Consider the following 23210-nt stretch of genomic DNA (forward strand, 5'->3'; position numbering starts at 1 on the left):
TTACATTTTATTAAATGCACATACTCATCTCTGTGTAAGGAAAATGTGCAACACTTTACAGTTTACCACCAAATTATATGAAAGCTTTCCTCTAAAATCTCGCAATTTCAGGGCGCATGAGTCCCTGAACATGATGAATGATGGGATACGCTTAGCCTCAAATACCGCTCCGGAGTGTTATAAATAGTGTGGATATAGTGTGCATTAAGGGCACTGAGCTTTGGCATTTTTCAGACCTGGGACACACTTATTTCCTGTCACATGCACAAGTTCTCAAGTGGCCAAGATGGCAAGTGTGGGGATTGGTAGGCTCATTTTCAAGCTTATGGGGAAGGTGGTTTTACCTCCTTACTTTTGTTTATATAGAATTACAACCATGTTCATTTATTCAGTTTTGCGTTTTGACACATCCACATAAAACAGATCCTGTTGCATTAATACACATAAAATAAATTACAGCTTTTCATATGTGGATACAGCATGTGGGAATATAACTGTTGGAAACTGTCAAAATAAAGTACATTTGCATTATATCATCAGTGCAACTTAAATGTCATTTTTATGTTTTTTTTCTAGTTTCTAGTTTACCAGTTTCCCGAGGCTTTCTTTTCTAGAATGGTAGATTTTTATTTATTTATTTATATATATATATATATATATATATATATATATATATATATATATATATATATATATATATATATATATATATATATATATATATATATATATATATATATATATATATTATATATATATATATATATATATATATATATATATATTATTAGTAACATCATATATTTTAGATTAAAAAAAATCTTAATTGATTTATTTTTTTTTAATTCAAAGTAACTCTTGGAGTAAATTACTTTCTCTGTTGATATGATATCCAGTTTCTTGTTTTGAGAGATCATTGTATTGCAATTAAACATTTTTTACTTATATTTCTGATGTGCAATAGTGCTGAATTTCCTGCTTTATTTATACCTTCAAAATAGTATAGAGCATTGGCACATTTGAGTAGAAATAATATGATTCTGACATATGGCTCAATAGAGTTTGAGTCCCGGCTCTTGGTCATTTCTCGATGCCATTCTCCTCTCTCCTGTCCGGTTGTTTCCCCTCTCTCTCTGAACTGTCCTCTCATAATAAAAGCAGTACAGCCAAAAATGTAACTTAAATGTACCATTGTGCATCTTGGCTAGCAGTCTAGACATATAAATAAATATATTATGAGGAAAAAGATAGATTCTTGATGTGGGAATATTTCAGTATTGTGAGGATAAAATATAGCAATACTTTGACATGTTGGGGGAAAAAAAAACATCTCTATTTTGCCCAATACAGCCTAAAACCTTTGAGACTAATACGAAAAACGGATGTGAACAGTCATGAACAGTTTGACACCTAATTTATAATAGTCATGTATCTCACCTCAGTCTTGATTTGGCCAGGTCTGCCTGCTGGTTTTCCAAGCTCGCATGTTGTTGAAAAGGTCACCAAGGAGTAGCTAATGGCCATCATCACAGTGCCAAATTAAGGCTCATCAGATGGACCACATCCCATGGGCGCCTGGTCTTACATCAGCAGAAAGAAAGCCATTCTGACCTGCCGTAATTGCCTTGATTGCACCATCCTCTGCTCGCAACAGAACGGCTTGAATTCCCGATTCATTTGAGCATGTTTTTAATAAATGAATGTCCCTGTAAGATAAATTACTTGTCTGTCGTAGCACAAAATGTAATGTAACAGAGGGGGGCGAAACTGGAAAGTGATGTATGTCCTTCATTGGACACACAACATTTAGTTTTTATTAAGAGTTTAACACGTACACGATACATTAGCAGAGGTTCAATAGCCGTAGCTTTGCTCTTCACTGTATTTCACCCTGATGAATTAGCAAGTCAGCACACCACGTAAAATGACAAAAGGAAATGAGCAGAGCAGCATTATTATGACGTGTTGCACCAGGCCTGGCGAGGCTGGGTAATGTCTTTGTGTGGAGGCTGACGTTTATTACTTGGGCTAATGCTACCTGCGTGACCTGGGTTGTGGTTTTCTGCAGGAGAGATGAGGAAGGTGCTGGAAAGGTCAGCTTTAGTCTTGGTGTTTCACTAGTAGAGATGTGCATTTTGCTCTTAGTGCCCCAGGCCCGTTGTGATAGAAAATGTCATAAACCGCAGTCTTCCAGCTATTGATAATTATTTTGTGAATATCACAGTCCACAAAAATTTGCTTAATTATCTGAATGTGACCTTGTGACCACCTTTCTACGGGGTTTATGGTTGCTTAAAGGGATAGTTCACTCAAAAATAAATTATTTCATCATTTACTCACCCTCATGTCATTCCAAACCCCTAAGACTTTCGTTCATCTTCGAATCACAAATGAAGATATTTTTGATGAAATCTGAGAGCTTTCTGTCCCTCCGTTGACACTTTGACGCTTTTTAAGTTCATAAAGAGATTGTAAAACTAATCCATATGAATTGAATGGTTTAGTCCAAAAAATTCTGAGGAGACACAATCACTTTACATAATGAACAAATTGAATTTAGGCTTTTATTCACATATAAACATTCATCAACTCGCACATCAGTTGTGGTAAACGGAAGCTCAAGCATTTTCACTTGACGTGCGAGAACCAATGAGGTTCATTCTCGTGTTACGCAGCACGTTTGAGCTTCGACAAGAACCAATGAGGTTCATTCTCGTGTTACTCGGCACGTTTGAGCTTCGACAGTAACCAATGAGGTTCATTCTCGTGTTACGCAGCACGTTTGAGCTTCGACAGTAACCAATGAGGTTCATTCTCGTGTTACGCAGCACGTTTGAGCTTCGACAGTAACCAATGAGGTTCATTCTCGTGTTACGCAGCACGTTTGATCTTCGACAAGAACCAATGAGGTTCATTCTCGTGTTACGCAGCACTTTGAGCTTCCACAAGAGATTTGTTCTTACCAATCTAGCAGGTTCAGTTGAGCTTCTGTTTATGTTCGCTGATCAATGTTTAAATGTGAATAAAAGCCTAAATTCAATCTGTTCATCATATAAAGCGATCGAGTCTCCTCAGAATTCATATGGGTTAGTATTACGATCTCTTAACGAACGTTTTGAAGCGTCAAAGTGGTAGTTGCGTAGCTGTCAATGGAGGGACAGAAATAAAAATATCTTAATTTGTTTTCCGAAGATAAACAAAAGATGCTGAAGATGCTGTAGGTGATTTAAAAAAATAATAATTGTTTGTGTGTGTGCAGGGTTTATACAAAGCTCTCAAAATTGAGTTTGCTGGGGGGGTTCAGGGGCATGCCCTCAAAACAATGCCATCTCACTCAACACAGTTTTGGCATCCTACAGTTAGTCAAACATTAGCTCTCCGAAAGGCTTAAACAAAACCTGCCTGTGAAATGTAAATCTATAACATTGTGCTACATTGATGCACCGTTCCATACTAATCCTCACCGCAAGCGTTCAAGCAATCTGTCATTGCTATGGTTATCACCTCAGCCGGACGCAACCTCTGTTTGTGTCGGCAGTCTAATATAATTAAATTTCATTCGCACCTGATCTAGCCCTTTTCCAAAAATTGATGGTGTTTTACTGCTGATATGCTCCTGGGCAAGCATTCCAAGGTTGTTAGTTTTCTTTTCTTTTTTTTTTTTTTTTTTTTTTTTTTTTTTTTTGCTCCCTTACCTCATGAAATCAAAATTGGAGTTTTGTTGATTTTGTGTATTTGCTTTGAATCTAATCTATATGCAAGCAATTTATTTGCACTAAACAAGCATTTCCACGGGGCCTAAAAACCAAAACACTGTAAAGGGAAAAATGCCAAGGGAATAACTAATTATTAAAAGTGATCACTTTAAAAATTGAGTTCAGTCCTGAAGGCTATCAGACATGTAGTGTGTATGTTTGTGTATGATGCACAATGGTGTGGGACCACCAGTATGAAGAGGGAATAAACAGCAAGCTGAGGCTGCTTGATTGCTCTGGATTGTGGGCGGAAAAGGATAAATTAGCAATTCATTCTTAATTACAAAGACCAGAAAAACATTGCAGCTAACAAATGAATCAACAAAATTACTGATAGGGTAGCGCTCCGTTTCCACGCCGCGTAAAAGAATCATTCTCCCGCACGTCGCAGGGCCAAGCTCTGATTAATGATGATTTCTCATTGAATATCTCCACACATTTACGAATCCAACCGCCTCTGCGCTGCTTCCATAAATCCACACGGGGGAGAAACATTTCCACCCACAAAGTCAGGCAGATCTTTGATCCGTAAACAGCAGGACACGCTCCTCACCTTATCTCGTCGCGCTACCGAGGGCCGTCGGAATAAAGAGCCAGTTCGTATCACGTTTAATGCGTCCAATTTGCAATGGGGGCCGTCAGTCAGTGAATGGCTGGCACTCACGTCACTGCATTCAGTCTGGGCGTAATAAAGAGTTGAGTTAAAGCTCTGGATACAGGGCCCGCCGAGCATGTTTTGAAGTGCCGTGGTCATTCAGCAAGAGGGATTTATGGCCTGCAATCCATCAGCTCTGATCTTAAAAGGCTGTGATTAACAGCAGAGAGAGTAGAGACGGGATTCAGCATCGCTGTAGGCAAAGCCTGACAAGGCCATACTACTCAGAAGCTTTTTACTCAGCCTCTTAACAAGGGGGCTCGCTCTCTTACACACTATCACATTGTTTTTCTGTGTGGGGTGGAATATAGCATGTCTCTTTGAAGAGAAAATAAGACATATTTAGGGGCTCTTGAACCTCTTTTTTTTAAGCCCATAACAACTGAAAATTGAACTAAATCTAAATCTGATCATTTAAATCTGTTATAAATAGACTGCAATACCTTTTTATTTTCTCAAAACAACGGTAGATAATGACATTTTTTATCTTGTAATGATTGATTGTAAAGTATTTCATCATATGTCCTCCATAAAATTTTTTTAATTTTGAAGCATTGAAATTAATGAATTTGTACATGCTGAAAATATCATTGATATTATTTTCTACAGCGTTTTTTTCTGTCAGTCTGAAGCAAGCAGCAATGTTACTGTTATCACATTTTTAAGATTTCATTTTAAATCCTAATTTTTCTGTTTATTTTATCTGCTCAGTATATATTGCTGTTAATTTATTTATTTGTAGTATAATAAAGCATGTTCAGGGTTTTTTTTTTTTTTACCTAAAAAAAACTTTGTCTTGAAATTGACTGATATTTAACTCTTATTTAAATCTATTATACATTTAAATGTATAGTTAATAGATATATAATTTTTTTAACTTTTTAATCTTGTGAGAATTGATTGTATCTATTTAACTAACTATTTAAAGGTGAACTAAGTAACTTTTTACCTTAACCGAACAGCTTCGGAGTCATTGGAATAGTTATGTGACTTTTTTCGGGTTGAATGGTGGTCGTCTTGTACCCCCAAGCACCTGTGAGCCGAAAAACCACCCTTGCAACTTTGGGCCGGCGGGCGTCAGGAAGCGTCAGGAAGTATCGCGTGATATCAGGTCTCGCGATGTAACGAATTGCTTTACGGCAAAAAAATCTGCTAAAATTCTGTCATTATTGCGCTCCCTCACGCTGTTCGAACCCGAATGAAGAAGACGTTTTAAAGAATGCCCCATCTGCTTTGATGTCGTTGATCTACTAGCCTCTGGTATCCGAGAGTCGCCAACGAGTTTTTCGACAGTGTTGTCAAATAACTATTCCGAAGCTGTAGGGGGAGCTCTATAGAGAAACCTGCGAGCAAAAAGCGAGAATACAGCGAAGAAATTCCCGAAACTGCATAGCCCTGCTTTAATTATATGTCATTCAAAAAAAGTTACACAAGTATTTGGGGACTCCAGGTGTAAATCATTTATGATTAAATGTAATCTTTTACATGATCAATTTTATTGATACTATTTTCTCCAGTGTGTTTTTGCTCGAGTCAAATTGAAGCAAACAGAAGCAATGTTAATGCTTTGAAATGAAATGAAATTTATGAAAAACTGTCTACTTTGTGAGTAAAATATAGTTTGAGTTTGAATGGGAAATAATAGGTTCAGTTTCAAATTCCTGTTATGATTTGAAAATGAAATCACTGTGCAAATAGACGATATTGTGTTTGCATTTATGTACATTTAATTACAGTAAATTTGATATCAACAGTGTTGTTTTTTGTTACATTTATTCCCCATAATTTGATGTTAAATTATTTAAATAAAAATTTCAGATCAGTTCTTCTTTGTGATGTAAGTTGCTTACAATATTTATCAAACCTAGCCAGTCAGTGCAACTATTAATATTCATGAGTTAATTCTTCACCGTGTCATGACATCACAGCCCGCCCACATGAGCAGTCCATTCAAAACTACTTTGTCTTGAAATACAAACCCACGCCACTCAAGAAAAAGCAAGCCCTTTTAAGATCACGTCATTAGCATTATTTCTCAGACCTGCTATAGCGGAGACGTTTTGTCAGCTGTGGTTGGCAGCATATCTGTATTCTGCTAAATACGGATGCACAGGATTAGCATTGCGCTCAGGTGCGTGTCAAAAGCAATCTGTCCGCTCACGGGGTTCGGAGTGTGAAATTAAATCAGATACACTCATTATCTCTTTGCACTACTAAAAGGTTTTAGGCATCTGAACAAGCACAACCTGTCTCTAAAGTTTTCTCTGGCTTGCTTTCACAGGTGGAGAGCATGCGGTCACTGTAACACATCCACTTCCTGTGGCCTTCTCCGACCTGCTGCCACACTTCCTGGTGGAGCCTGATGATGTTTATATCGTGAAGAACAAGCCCGTGACCCTCACCTGCCGCTCGACCCCTGCCACTCAGATCTACTTCAAGTGCAACGGGGAATGGGTTCACCAGGATCAGCACTTGATCGAGCGTGATGTGGACCCTGCCACAGGTAGACCCTCTCAGCGCTCTTTTTGAGGTCGACAATAAAGCCGGCTGACCCGCAGCATTTATAAAATGACACTGGAAAACAGGAGTGTCTATAAAAGATGCTTTCTAGATCTGATGTCCTTTCTTCTTTTTGTAGTATAGTACCAAAATACAAGGGCTTCCTTCAAGGCAATTTCGAAAATACCTTTTACCCATATCATGAACAGAGCTGGCTTTCTGCTCCAGGACTGGTCTGTTGCTGAAGTGCACTGTGCATCATGAATGGCTGGCTTAGCTTTGATTTTTCTTTTTAGCTTTTGTAGCAGAAGCGGATATATTTAGGAGTCCATATTATGCCCCTTTTCAAAGTCTTGAAATTTTGTTTTTGGGGTCTACTAGTAAAGGTTTTATGGAAGCTTGTTTCCGCCACTGAATAATAAATAAATAATAATAATTGCGACGACTTATCTCACAATTCTGACTTTTTTTCTCACAATTACGATATATTAAGTCAGAATTGTGACTTTTTTCTCACAATTGCGAGATATGAAGTCAGAATTGTGAGAAAAAAAGTCACAATTCTGACTTGATATAAAGTCGCAATTCTGAGAAATAAAGTCGCAATTGCGAGATATAAAGTCGCAATTCTGAGAAATAGTCGCAATTGCAAGATATAAAGTTGCAATTCTGAGAAATAAAGTCGCAATTGCGAGATATAAAGTCAGAATTGCATGATATGAAGTCACAATTGCGTGTTATAAAGTCATAATTGTGAGATATAAACTATTCTGAGGTAAAAAAAAAAAAAGTCTGTCTTTTTTTTTCCTTTGAATTGGACTTTATATCTCACAATTGTGAGTTTATATCTCACAATTCTGAGAAAAGATGTCAGAATTGCGAGATATAAATTCGCAATTATGTGTTATAAAGTCAGAATTGCGTGGTATAAAGTCACAATTGCGAGAAAAAAAAGTCAGAATTTATTAACTTTATAACACGCAATTCTGACTTTATAACACGCAATTGCGACTTTATTTCACGCAATTCTGACTTTATATCTCACAATTCTGACTTTATAACACGCAATTGCAACTTTATTTCACACAATTCTGACTTTATATCTCGCAATTATGACTTTATAACATGCAATTGCGACTTTATTTCACGCAATTCTGACTTTATTTCTCAGAATTGCGAGATATAAAGATGTAAACTCGCAATTGTGAGATAAAAAGTCACAATTATCTTTTAAAATGTTTTATTTTTTGGCGGAAACAAGCTTCCATAGGTTTTCATGCTTGAATGTTCAAAAAACACCTTATTTTTCTCATTTTACATTATTGCAGCATCTCCCTTCCCAGTCTGTCAAAAAACACAGATGAAGCCCTTCCTTCCGAAAAGCGCAGTGTGCTCTAATTGGTCGGCTGGACACGTGTGTTGTGATTGGTCAACCGATTTGAGCGTGTTTTGGAAATATCATGCCCTTTACAATAACCACAAGTTTTAGTACTGAAATCAGGCCTTGCCCCTTTTTTATTTTTTATTATCATCATTTTATTTTTTTGCAGTGTATGACTTGGGCCGTGAATTATTTAAATGAGGAATATTGTGACATGCACTTTCATGGAAGAAAACTCAAGGCCACTTTCGAGGCGAATAACTCTCTTTGAAGTGGACTTTGTGCTTTGTAGCTTTGCAGACTTTTTTTCCATGCTTAAACAGCAGCATTACACTAAAGAAGTTTGAAAATTGAAAAAAACTGCCTCTTTAATAATTGAACTTCAACAAATGTCAGTTTTAGAATCTAGTTAAATAATCTTATTTAATAATAAAGCCAAAATCCTTTGCTTTCCAGTGATTTAACCAGATGTTGCTATGCACAAAGTGAAAGCTTTTATAAAACTACAGAAATAGCTGCATTATACAAGACTGTTATATTTATTTATAATAATAATAATTTAGATCAGCCGTAGGCTGCAAGCTAGGTTTGCAAGCTACATAAAGGTCAAAGCTTATTCTATAAACTTGCCACACTAATTTATAAGTATTAGGCTTGCCATGGGACACAATGATTACAGTCATGTTATAAATAAATAAATGTGGCCTTAAATAATGGATTGTCACCCTATTAAAAAGGTTGCACCCCTGATAAATAAACGCATTGAAAGCTTGTCTTGCCTTGTTTATTTATATAGCACTGTTAAAAAACAACCGAGGTTAACCAAAGTGCTTTACATAAAAGGAAAAAATATAAAACATGCATATTAACAAATCAAACACCACATAGAGATTACCTGTTATAAGCTGCCAATGCTAAATGAGCTTTCAGCAAGTTCCTGTGGTAAGAATAGAAGATCTAATAAATGAAAGCAGCTCGTTCCATAAGCTCGGTCCCAGAATTACACAGGCATCTTATCACGTGCAATGACCAAAGACATTACCTTTAATTTGACGGGAACAACTGTGTGAAGTTGAGGGGCTGCACAAAATGAACTGTACACTGTAAAAAGAATACTGTGAAATTTACAGCAACTTGCTGGCAGCAATTAGCAAGTAAGTTGCTGTAGTTCATTTCACAGTATGCTTACTGTAAACTTAATTACAGTAACTTTAAAAATACTGTAAACTTTTTTACAGTAATAATCACAGTACTGTGTTTCATCACCTCACAAATTTTACTACTGTAATAGGGATTACTGCATTAATTTTGTATACTGTAAAATGAAGACACTGTTTTTATCACAAAAATGCCATTTATTGACAACTTCACACTTTAAATTTCAAAATTCATAAAATAAATAGCAAAAAAAAAAAAAAATTTTTTTCAATAGGTAAACATTTTTCTGTTAACATTTAATTTAGTTTTGTATACAACAACACTTTTCGGAACATGCAAATCAATCCTGTTCAAATGTATTAAAATGTTTGGTTAAAATTAGAATGAATAAAAGACAAATTAAATTATTTTAAAACAGCAGGATTTCAAACAGTAGAATTTAGTCCCTGAATGTTGTTTTTCTCCCAGAACTGTATTTTCCTTCAAAACGGGGCCTAAACTAGTCAACGTCCTGGGCTGGAGTCTTCTACCCTGCAGTGGAAGAAATTAATTATTAATGGAAAAGTTTATAAGCAAGACAGATGGGTTGATGACAATATATATAAAAGTTTGATTGGATCATTTGATTTAGCCAATCAACATGTAATACAATGTCCACTTCTCTATAAACCAAAATGCTTACTTAAAACACACATTTTATATATTAGGGCTTGGAGAGAAAAATCGATTAACCTAGCTATCGTGTAGATTCTAAAATCTTTTTTTATTTTTTTTTTATTCCAGAATCGATACCAATTCAAATTCAATTGCTTTATTTTTGTCCTTGCTTGTAGATGAGGTTGAAAGAAGTTAGCCACTTTCTTTCCAAGAGAGGATGAAATTTGTCGTTAAAGTGGCGTAATATCCAGAATGGGTATAAGAGACATGAGACTGAACGCACTGAAAAGCCTTTGCACTGCTCATATGCTGAGAGAGAGATTAGACAATAGAGCGGCACGATTCATCTTCAAAGAATGTGATCTCGGTCATCAAGACCTTTCAATTCGTCTGTCTATTAAACTAAATCATAAAACAACATTCAAATCTGTGTTGGCGCTACCGTTGACCCAGAGAGAGAAACGTTAGTCATGAAACAGCTTCACAAACAGTCTTTTAAATAAATATTTAAAATTGAATATATTTTTAAATAATTGTTAGACATAAAACTTTTATTTTAACTCACCATGCAAATGGTAGAAAAGTTAATAATAAAAAATAAAAGTTTGATGTTTAACAATTACACAACAGTCCATATAAACCCAAATAAACACTTTGAGAATTATTTTACTAGTCGGGTAGGTGGTTAAAGAATGACTACTCAAATATTTGTTCCTATTCCTAGCCAAAAATATATCAATAACAAATAAGTGCTTATCTCTGGATAAATTCTAATGTATGATATTTATTTAAAAGACTGTTTGTGAAGCTGTTTCATGACTAACGTTTCTCTCTCTGGGTCAACGGTAGCGCCAACACAGATTTGAATGTTGTGATATGATTTTGTCAAAGTTTAATAGACAGACGAATGGAAAGGTCTTGATGACCGAGATCACAGTCTTTTAAGATGAATCGTGCAGCTCTATTGTCTAATCTCTCTCTTAGCATATGAGCAGTGCAAAAGCTTTTCAGTGTGTTCAGTCTCATGTCTCTTATACCCATTCTGGATATTACGCCACTTTAACACTTTGGACACTTTGGAATCTAAGTGCAAGATGACGTAAAACTTTGTTCACACACAGTGAATCGATAAAAAAAAATATACTTAACACTTAATATACTTATACACTTAAAATTGGGATCTATTGTGTATGTTTAGTGCCGGGATCTTACCGAGCATGATGAGCCTTGGACTGGAGTGCTTGGCAGGGAAATCTGAGCCTCAACGTAACATCTGCTTGGGTGGAAGTTTCCTGTAACACAAAATAAACAGGAAAAAAAAACTTTTAAAAATCACAAATACAATAAATGGTAAATAAATGAACTAGTAAGATCTCGAAAAATCTTAATACAATGCGAGTATATTATTATGCTTCCACGAGTCATGAATAAAACTTTCGAATCGACCCGCTTAAATGTCTCTTCAGGCGGCAACGTTAGCATTAGCATGAAAAAAAAAAAAACGAGTGAGATTATTCAAACGGCTACCGCGCCAACACATACATCAAATACACAAACAAGTTAATTTTATTCAACAAGGCTACACGTTACTCTTTAATCAAATTGAAGACGTTATAAATCAAATGTAATGTTGCCAGATAAGACAAATCTTTACAGTCGCCTATACGCCTATGCTCCCACATGTGAAGGACATTTGAAGGAATGGCACTTCAAATTAGGCTATCAACAATCTCGTTTCTGCAGTTTGACCTGCGATGAAGTTCAGAAAAATCATGATCCTATGAAAAATGTGTTATCTTACCTCTAGATGCGTTTTCTGTCGAGTCGGCGACTCGGCTGGCTTCACTATTCTGCTTCACGCGGACGCGGTGTCGTCGGCGCGGCGGTGACAGTTCAGTTGACGTTAGCAGGGCAGGCAAGAGAAATATCCAAGCGTATGGGGATCAAATTTCAGTCTAGCGCGCCAACATATACATCACATACACATACACAATTCCAATTGAATTTTTATTCATTATGACGTTATCGAATGTTGCCAGATTAGAAAATCTATCGAAATTATGTGCAAATATATATACATAAATGCACACAAACACGAGTTTAGGAAGTGTGACGCTCGTTTACTTGGTGCACTCTTAAAGTTGAACAAATAGGTAACTTTACAAGAGTAAACTGGAAATAAATCAGCAAAGTTACCTTTCTGAAGTTAAAATTCCAATAAAAGTGTGGAATCTCGTAGCTTTTCAGCTGCATGGCAAAGAAATTGCTGTATTGTGATTCACAGAAAAAATATTTTTACTGTAGAATTTACCCGCCATTGAAAATTGACCATGATGCTTTGCAGATCTACAGTAACATGCTGTATACAGGTTTTACAGTAAGCATTTGCTCATTTTACAGTAATAATGCTGTGAAAACTACAGAAATTTGTTACAGTGTACCGCTATAGTCTGATCATGGATACTGCACTGGTGTAGATAATTACATATTGGTGCAACATTTTTTTATTTAAATTTAAAACCTTTAGTTCATCGTTTTTCCCCCTTTTTTATCTGTTCAATTTATTGTGGTTGTTACTTTAATTGTAATAGTAGCATTCATTTAAATGTTTGACGCTTAATTAGATTTCAAACAGCTGTTACCAGATTTCTAACTTGGTTTCCACCAGTTTTGTTGTCAAGCAAGATTCTGTCCCCTGCAGAATCATATGACCCTTCCTGATCAAAGCCATTTCATTGGCTGAGACAACTTTTAATCGATGATAAACAGCTACTGTGTAATTGTTATACATGAAAACATGTTCATGTATTTTGAATTTAATATAACATCACATATTACTGAAATGGTTCCTCTGTGTGTGTGTTTTCAGTAGCATTCATGTATTGCTAATAGGTTAGCATAATGCTAACGGCGTTTGGATAGGATTCTGTGATGGAATGGATTTTGATCATCTTTTGATGCTCACTGTTGTTTTACAATGTTTCAGTGCTTTAAACTATTTTTCTACTTTTGTACTAGAGATGGATTGAGACAGCCTATATTAATGTGTTTAGATTCTGTTTTTCTTGGCAACTATAAGTGGTCCCTGTGGTCGTTCTAATGGCTTATAGTACTTGGCAGAATAATTGTTTGTTGTTATTTATAAATGTAAGTTATGTAACTATTTATTGAACATTGGTTTAATTTGTTTCTAACTGCGGCTATTTTATGAAAGCAATAAGCCAATTGTGGCCACGTTTCCGAGAACACCGGATCTCTGAACTATGTTTTTTTTTTATTGTTATAAAACAATGAAAGTGCCAATTCCCTCAAACAAGTCCAGCATGGTTTCTCTGCAGTTTCCTATTTGTTTCATGATTTTATTTTGTAATTCCTCCCCTCAGAGAGCGGTTTAAGCGATGTAGCCGGAGATGTGGCTGATTTGTTTTATTCTGCTTTACCTGTTCTTTTGTGGGCACAGTGTTTTCTGTTATTTTACTCATCTCATGATTGATTAGGATCTGCTGACAAGCACTCAGCTCAGCTTCCTACAAGTATTGTTCCTAGCGTCAATAGAATAAAAGAATTTCCTAAAGGGCTTTCCGTCTCTCCTGTTCAGCGTCTTCCCCTGGTTCTCTGAGGAGGAGGAGGCGGGTACGGCTCGGATGTTTGTGTGTTTGTTTGACGCTCCTTGGCAGAGGCAGTGTAGGGGCATAGGGATGCACGTCACGCGTGTGCTAGGATTCAGAAGTGATCTGTTACTTAAAACCTCCAATTCACAGCATGACAGCTGATTGGGAGAGCTGACGTGAGGATGACATGTTGCGGAGGAGCTGCAACAATTTTCAGAGGAATGTCGCATTTCTTAAGATGGAGGATGTGCCGCTAGGTATTAGAGCAGACAGGCATAAACTCCTGTCAACGGTCTATAACACATGCACACACATGCTAGACTATTAGCATTCAGTTTCTTTTGTCAGACAGTACATTGTGTTTATTTATTTAGCGTTGAGTCTCATTGTGAATGCACACGCACATTCTTCATTCAGTCGGTTAGTCTGTTTGACTGTCACCTACATCACTTACTTAGTGTATGTTTGCCCACTGGAAACTAAGATTATGACACTTCAGACCATGTTTACAAGATCACAACATATTAAAAACAACAGAGTTTTGTCAGATTTTAATGTCCATTGCAATGTTGCTTTTCCCTGTACTGCCAAAAATATGATTTTTTTTTTTTTTTTTTTAAATTAAAATTTAATATAATATTTTAATATCAGACAAGACAGTGAATAGGGTAAAAAAAAAAAACTAAATTAATTAAAAATAGATACTTTCCCCTAAAGTTTTCTGAAATGTTGTGTTTAAATATTCAAAATAGGCATTATCTAATTAAATATGCACTAATTTGCATATATTTCCAGAACAGAAATTTAAACATTGGGGAAAGCCAGGTTTAAAATTCTTGTTTCATTTTGTAGACATCTTAGAATTTTATTAGGTTTCATATTAGGTTTTTACAGAAGAAATCTTTGATATCTTTTTCATCATTACATAAATACAGAAAATACTGTTAACTGCCAACCCCAACTGTTTGGTTATATTAAACCATTGAAACCTAGGTTAATTTAAATCAATTTTTGGGTTTGTCCAAATTAGACTCAAACATGAAACAACCCAGCATTTTTTAGAGTGTAAAATCAGGCAAATTATATATAAACAAACCCCTCTGTAAAATGCTTTAGATAGAATATATAAAACTGTAAAAGTATGGCGTATGGAAGTGCTACAGTCAGATTTCTGGCTCAGTGCATATGAAAAAAGATTTTGAGAAAACAGCCTTTAAAGATATTGTAACTGAAATCTAAAGAAGCAAATAAAGTGCAATGAAATAAACACTTAAAGGTAAATTGTGCATGTTTTCTTTCCGCTAACAATAACATGGGAAAAGAGCCCAACACAGCCCAAAATCTCACAACTGATATATTGATAATTCAAATATCGCCCCACCCCTAAACGTACCCATCACTGGGGTTTAGACGAATCGCATGAATGAGGTCGTACGAATTTGTACGATTAGCCACCTCATACGAATTCGTACGAATTGGTCGTGAGATAGCGTTGGAAATACTGAAGAAGAAAATTTTGCAGTGTGTTAGCTGAAGCATTGCATGACTTCAGTAACTGTCATTCTGTTTGAATACAATCCGTTGTCAGCAGTGAGACAGTACAAGGTCTCAACATGACACCCCATTCCCCTTGCCTCTGTGTTGCTGATGAATGGCCAGCGTTTGGCCAGAGATGAAGGACAAACAGATGTCCAATGGTATAGGTTTCCGAAGGTACCCACATTGATCTCTTCCAACTTCCACATTGTGCTGTCAGCAGTGTTTTGAAAGGCGAGCAGCGGGAAGCATAGTCTCCTGTGTAGTTTCATAAAGTCTGGCTCAAAGTTAGAGCTGGGAACTAAGTAAAGAAGACTTCTGACTTTTCCTTTTGACTAGAAAAACAACTCGAACATATGTCAGCTCACTGAAGCGGAGAGTACAAAGTAGTTCCACTTGTCTTGCCTGCTCAGGTGCAAAAGAAATCGGTGTTGTATGGATGTTGTCTCTTAGGTAGTGTCATTGTGCTAATAATATATATCAATTTTATTCATATATCCATTCATCTATTCAGTTGAGTATTGAGTAAAAACACATAAAACTAATCAAATAAAATATATATTCTCTGGAATTAACTGCAGTTGTATTTTGTTTTAAGGGTGCTTTAATATTCTACAGGACAAAAATCAAGAAACCAAGTATGTGGTACAGGATATCTGTGGAATTTAATGGATTTTGTGTGGCAGTCAAAAATTACAGATTTTTTCTTTTTATTTCAATGAAATGAATGTAATCTTTTTTAGTTCGATAATGTTTTCAATTTAATATGTATTTTGAGGGGATTTTATGGTACTAAATTATATTTATGCAGTAGTTATAATCCATTTATTTACTTTTTGAGCATAGAACTGAAAATGGAATTTCCAACTTAAAATATTAAATAAATATTAATATACTCATAAATATTAAATGCTTTGGAGCACAGACTTCAGTTTGGTTTCTTTTAAAAGACGAAATTATTGGTGACATGAAAAAGGTTTGAAAAATTGAACTTAAAATTATAGAATTTAACTTTTATTGTTATGAAAAATGCACAATAATACTATTTAAATTGTTTTATATGAATCGTGTGTGTGTGTGTGCGCGTTCGTTTGTTTGTTCACAGCAAGTGTCAAAAGCTTTACCAAGTTTCATACCATTCCGATGAAGCAAAAAATTCATTGTATTTATAATACAATATTTAAATGAATGCGGATTTAAATAAGAAATCATTGTGTCTGGACTAAATCATTTTTCTATTACTGCATTATGGTAATGAGCATGAGAGATATAATGTCTCATCAAAAAAAAAAAGGTTTTGTTTTTGTCTTTTAATTTTGGAGTGAAAAATGACATGGACATTTCTTAATGAGAACCGCCCCACAAGATCAATATGTTATATATGCGATCAATACTTAAAATGTCACAGTCTTCATCATGTTTCTGCCCTCAGCATTAAGACTCAGACCGCTCAGAGTTCTTCATTCTTATCAGGGTTTCAGTCATCGGTACCTTGAGGCAGTTTGATCTCACTGAAGGATGTTTTAGTTTGCAAATATCAAGTTATCGACTACTATTTGGTATCTGTCTGCTTGGTGCACGTCTCCCTTATATCTGCAGCGTTTACTCGAATGAAGAATAATGCAGCGATCTGTCCTTCCTCTCCAGTGTATCAGTGTCCACAATCGATTCTTTCCTGGGAGTCTATTGGTTCTCATTACCTGTCTCCAGTAACTTATCTCAATTGTATTTCACTGGCCAGTTCAAAGCTTCTCTCCTCCTGTTTTTATACACACACACACGCACGCACACACACAGGTTTCTCATCCTCTCGTGTGAGGAATATAAGCTAAGACGGGAGAGATGAGGACATATCCATTTAAAGAGAAATCAATGATGACAGTGGATTTGCATGGACTAGACCTGAATGCCGGCTGATCCATTATGGCAATATCCACTGTAGTCTCAGACATGGGGGAAAGATTGCAAATGCTTCGGATTGTGTGATTATATTTGATTTGTTGCCTTCACAAGGTTTTCATAAGGATCAGTGTGGTTCTGAACTTGATTGCTTTTATCTCACAAAATCCGTCATACCTGACAACATCATATTTCCCTCTTACACGGTCATTTGTGACAACACTTTGAGAGTAATTGTCAAAAAAAAAAATGTTTTGTCTCTTTAGAGAGAGTTCTTTTGATAAGACATCTCACTTGACTAGTAGAGATGTATTATATTAATTTTCCCATTAGCCTCTTAGAGATCCTGGTTTTGATTATGCAAGACTTTTTAATAGAGTTTAACATTCGATCAAGTTGGCTGCATGAATTTCTGTTAATATTTTCTTAATCTAATGAAAGTGAATTTGTTTAAGTAAAATAATTTCCTTTGGAACTGATTCCCTTCTTTTATTTTGTTAAATGAGCAAAGTATGATTTTTCTCCGTGCCAACGTTTTGAGCTTGTTTTCACTGTTCTCTGGTAAAGCTCCTGGGTTCCTACAGACAAACTAAGATGATTAGCACATTCACTTTTAATTGATGAGGCAGGATTCTGCCAAGATCTCAGGTAGAAAAGGTGAAATTCAGTGGTCTTTTAACCTTCTGAATTATATGGGGAACATATATATAAAAAATAGATCTATAGTTTAACTTGTCGGAGAGGAGAGTGAGTGCATGTCCTAAGGTGAAATGAATTATGGGCAATTTTCGGAAACCTGTCAGAATTATTCCCACCCTTTGCACATACTCTCAGAACAGTGTAATTAAGTTCATGCAAACTATAATGTCTTTGATTAAATGAACACATTCTTTGGCACGTTAAGATTTTTCTAAAACCTCAGGCCTCCTGGTCCTACATTTTCTGAATAACAGAAAAGAAGAAGAAAAAACAGGGTTCCAGTCAGAGAAATCCCATTATTATTCATTGTTGTTTTTGAAACTACCTGGAAAAGGTGCTAATAGAGTTGATGTGCAGATAGTAAGAGAAATTTGATTATGTATACATAAAACATAATTATCTATATCAGGGCTGTCAAGCATGACTATGAATATGGCTGCATGATGATTTGAATGCTTTATTTAATAATGATTCATCATTCAAAAGTTTGGGATTGGTATAATATTTTGTTTTAGAAAGAGGTCTCGTATGCTCACCAAGGCTGCATTTGTTGGATCAAAAATACAGTAAAAACAGTAATATTGTAAAACATCATTACACACATGCTCTTTTGAACTTTTTTATTAATCGAAGAATCCTGGGAAAAATATATATATCACTTACCACAAACATATTAAGAAGCACAACTGTTTTCGACATTGATAATATATTAAGAAATGTTTCTTTAGCAGCAAATCAGTATATCAGATTGATTTCTGAAGGATCATGTGACACTGAAGACTGGAGTAATTATGCTGAAAATTCAGCTTTGCCATCACAGGAATAAATTACATTTTAAAATATATAAAACATTTTAAACACATTTTAAAACTGTTTCAAATAGTAATATTGTTTCACAATATTATCAGTCTAAAATACAATCTTAACAACCCCAAACTTTGAACGGCAGTGTGTGTATGATTATGTATTATATAACTTTTACAGCAGATATCATAGAGACAACAAATCTGAGAACATCTTGGTAACAATGTAGAAATGCAAATATTAGACTCAACAGTGATAAAACCACATTTAATGGGCTATTAGAGGCCTGATTTAGTCAGTAGCTGATGTATCACGGCCTGGGCTGTAATGAGCATCAAACGAACGAGTAGGAGGCGAGGACATTCAGTGTACCTCTAAATGAACATAATCGCCTCGTGCCACCTGCTAGACATCAATCAATAGCAATGGGGCTAATTGATAAGGCATTATTAGCAACTTTCCCTTTAATGGGAATTGTATTTCATCCTGTCTGAATGGTAGACAGGGAGAGTGTTTGGCGTTGAGGCATCAGGAGCAGATGGCAAGGTCAACAGCTCCAGTAATCCAGAAGCAGACAGCCCCATTAACTGGCCTGGCCAGGTCAGCACCAGCCAGGGGATCTGCATTACTGCAAATGCTTCATAAAGAGACTGTTTATACATGGAGCACAGGCAAACAGTCTAAACTAAAGGTAATATCGCTGCCTATAAATGAGGCTTCCTCAAGGGCAGGCTCATATAGGTCTGCGAGAACCAGGTTCAGATGTCATGTCACGGACCACAAACAAAAACCACTTACAATGAGTATCATGTAGATTGCTGACTGAAATGGTGAGAGCTTTTTACAAAATTCTCACATTTGAAATCTGATTCCAGGCTTCTTTATAATTCTAGGAAATCAGGGTGTGCCGTTTCATGCCCTGCTCCCTGTTTACAAGTTACCAGGCTGCTTTACTTTACTTTAGATTAGGGTCCAATTCTCACTATTAACTAGCTATTAATTTGCCTCAATAAACTCCCAATTACTGCTTATTAATAGTTAGTAAGGTAGCTGTTAAGTTTAGGTATTGGGTAGGATTAAGGGATGTAGAATATGGCCATGCAGAATAAGGCATTAATATGTACCTTATAGTAATAAGTACTAATAAACAGCCAATATCCTAGAAAAATGCATGCTAGTGTACGCAACTAGTTAAAACAGGGCTATGCAGTTTCGGGAATTTATTCGCTGTATTCTCGCTTTTTGCTCGCAGGTTTCTCTATAGAGCTCCCCCTACAGCTTCGGAATAGTTATTTGACAACACTGTCGAAAAACTTGTTGGCGACTCTCAGATACCAGAGGCTAGTAGATCAACGACATCAAAGCAGATGGGACATTCTTTAAAACGTCTTCTTCATTCGGGTTCGAACAGCGTGAGGGAGCGCAATATTGACAGAATTTTAGCAGATTTTTTTGCCGTAAAGCAATTCGTTACATCGCGAGACCTGATATCACGCGATACTTCCTGACGCTGCTGCCCGCCGGCCCAAAGTTGCAAGGGTGGTTTTTCGGCTCACAGGCGCTTGGGGGGTACGAGACGACCACCATTCAACCCGAAAAAAGTCATATAACTATTCCAATGACTCCGAAGCTGTTCGGTTAAGGTAAAAAGTTACTTAGTTCACCTTTAATAGTGAGAACTGGACCCTAAACTAAAGTGTTACCGAACTTTCTATTCATCTAAGCAGAACAACCATTTTCAACATTGATGTAGAGATGTTACTTGAACACCAAATCAGCATATTAGAATGATTTTGAAGGATCATGTGACATCCTTTTCCTATTTAGCACCAAAACTTTGGAACAGTCTTCCTACCATTGTCCGGGAAGCAGACACACTCTGTCAGTTCAAAGCTAGACTAAAAACACATCTCTTTGACCTAGCATGCACATAACACATTATAGACTTCTATAATTCAATGTTAGGCTGCATAGATCAGGTCAGCCGGAACCGGGAACACTTCCCATAAATCCTGATGTACTCGTTACATCATAAGAAGAATGACATCTACGCTAATTTTACAGTTTTTGTTTATCCCGAGGTTTTCCCGTAGCCTGCCGGATCCAGGCTGTATCCAGATCTGATGAAGGACCTGCGCCTGGACCCGATGTCATAGCGGGGTGCTAAAGTGCCAACTAGTCTCTCCCTATGGAGGATCTCTTTACCACTCTACAGATAAAGCGTTGTCGGGAAAATTCGGTTCGCGTATCTACCCCGAAGTGATAACATTCTGTATCAAAAATGTTAAGGCCAGACAAGTAGTTTTTTAAGGCTTGGTTTGTAGGGAATTACAAACCTGCGCACATATATTCAAACGCGCATACCAATAGACTGAACTCGTAATACGCATGTGCACGCCATCAGCGTTCTCACAGGTTTCGCGTTTAAAGTCTGTGTAGAGTTTCCTGTTAAAACGGTGTCGTGTTAGCGGCCCCTAAGTTAATAACTAATGATCGTTGCGACCGAAGTGAATCAATCAAATTAACTTTAGCTGGAAAATAACTTTATTCAAGAACTGCTATAAAGCCAAAACAATCTCTGTTAGGGACCGTTCGGTATTTATGGAAGGGGCCACCGGAGGAAAATAGGGGAGGGTCATGTCTTTTTATTCTTTGTTTTTAGTCTAGGGGGAGGGTCACCCAACTTTTATATTCATGAAAACAGCAACATTTCAAAGTGGCTTGTTTGGTGCTATTTTTTTCCATTTAGCTCCATGTTGATCTCGCGTTATCAGCCCCCCTTCGATATCAGATGGGTCTGACCCAACAAAAATCCAGTTTGGCGCTGTTTGACAGTGCGCGCGCACTTCAGTTCGCGCTTAGAAAAAGTGCATCATGTCAGAACAGAATGCCAAAGAGATGTTTACCCGGCAAAGCTTTAAAGCACGAGCAAATAATGAACTTTTGTTAAGTGCACAGTGTCCTGTGAGTGTAACTCTACCGCTGCATTAACATGTGATGTGAACGTACGTCGAGTTTTACAGTATTGGGACTGAGGCGCCAGAACTGCAGCTGATAGAATGTGCGCTGTAGCGCGATACTACCATATTTTAGTTTCCATTCTTATTTTGTTTCCACGATGTGTAAGATGTAGGGCTACCACATCTTTAAATTACTATTAGTATTATTTAAGTTAACATAAAATACGTAGACCTACACCACAAAAACTAGTTGAGGATAAATTCGTTAAAATTGGGCGATTCCAGTGTTATGGACGTGACATTTGCAGTCAAAACTTGAAATATAAATTCTCAGAAAATGCATTTAATACCAATATTTTGAAACGTCTGAAAGGAGTCAAGACATTAGAAAAATATCAGTCTACACATGCGTTTTATATTTAATATGAGGGAAATACACATGTGACGTGACACAAAAAATCTTTAACTTTTAGGTGGCAAAATATTTTTTAGTAATTCTATAAATTACACTGTGCAAACCAAAAGATATATACCCACCGGATGAATAAAGATCGGCCTCCACAGAACATAAAATATTATTTTTATTTTATTTTTCGTGTTCGCATTTATGTGAAAAAAAAAAAAAAAAAAAATGTTATGGACGTGACAGTTCTCCATTACGGACATGACTGCTCTGAAAGCGACTTTAAAAATTTCACAGAGACCTCAAACAGAAAGCACAAAGCCTTTCTTTAAAGTGAATTTTGGTTTTTTTATTAATTGTATCTTAATTTTAATCAATGTTTCATCTGGATTTAATAAATAAGAAGTAAATATAGTAGAAAATAGATAGGCCTAATCATGACACGGAGGCGCGGGCGAGTGAACTGGACTCTTGTCTCATAAATGAACCGAATTCTACCTGAGAAATATATAGAAAGCTTGAAATGTCTACTTTTAAACAGAACAATTCATAACGAAGGACAACAGACTGCTTTCTGCTTATGAAATGTGCATTTCTTTCTGGCGCGTTCTGAGAAGATCGACACAGAAAACACTTGTTTATTAATAAACAATTAAAATGTCTCCTTGCTATATTTGACATATTAATAATCATTACTTTTGCCGGTTCTTTGTGACAGCTTTTAGATGCTTTATTCGCAACGCCACCCACATGTTGAACGAGTCACACCGCATCAGCACCGAAAACATGATTTTTTTCAAATCAAAAATCGTGATACGAACCGAATCGTAGATTTGGTCTATCGTTACAGCCCTAGTAAGATGAGAAAGCAAGAGTTTATGGTTTAAAAAAAAACAAAAAAACAATGGCTATCTGAACATCTTTGCCAAGCGCAAACCAGTACAGAAGTAGGCTAATCAATAAATTATCGGGGAGGGTCATGCCTTTTTTCACAATCATTTTGGAGGGTCATAGAAAAATGTATTGCTGGCGAAGGGAGGGTCATGTCTTTTTTGACAACAGATCTCAAAACTCCTCCGGTGGCCCCTTAAATAAAAAACGAACAGTCCCTTACTTTAAACTATCCTTGTATCTCTGTAAAGCCGCTTTGGAACAATCTACATTGTTAAAAGCGCTATATAAATGAAGATGAC

General features: G+C 36.2%; 1 protein-coding gene and 1 long non-coding RNA gene across 2 annotated transcripts in view; one reads left to right on the forward strand and one right to left on the reverse strand.

The window, feature by feature from the left end:
• Nucleotides 1–23210, forward strand: part of unc5a (unc-5 netrin receptor A) — a 183232-nt gene that overhangs the window by 88022 nt on the left and 72000 nt on the right. The window contains exon 2 of the mRNA XM_084132204.1: nucleotides 6692–6913. Coding sequence (XP_083988330.1) covers nucleotides 6692–6913 — 222 coding nt within the window. The remainder of the gene's footprint in view (nucleotides 1–6691; nucleotides 6914–23210) is intronic.
• LOC311094316 lies at nucleotides 9860–12036 on the reverse strand. Its single transcript, XR_014608639.1, has 3 exons — nucleotides 11907–12036; nucleotides 11318–11397; nucleotides 9860–9979 (listed from the first exon to the last, which is right to left on the reverse strand). It is a non-coding gene; the product is annotated as an uncharacterized lncRNA (long non-coding RNA).

This window comes from Abramis brama, assembly GCF_963993115.1.
Source record: "Abramis brama genome assembly, chromosome: 13".
NCBI lineage: Eukaryota > Metazoa > Chordata > Actinopteri > Cypriniformes > Leuciscidae > Abramis > Abramis brama.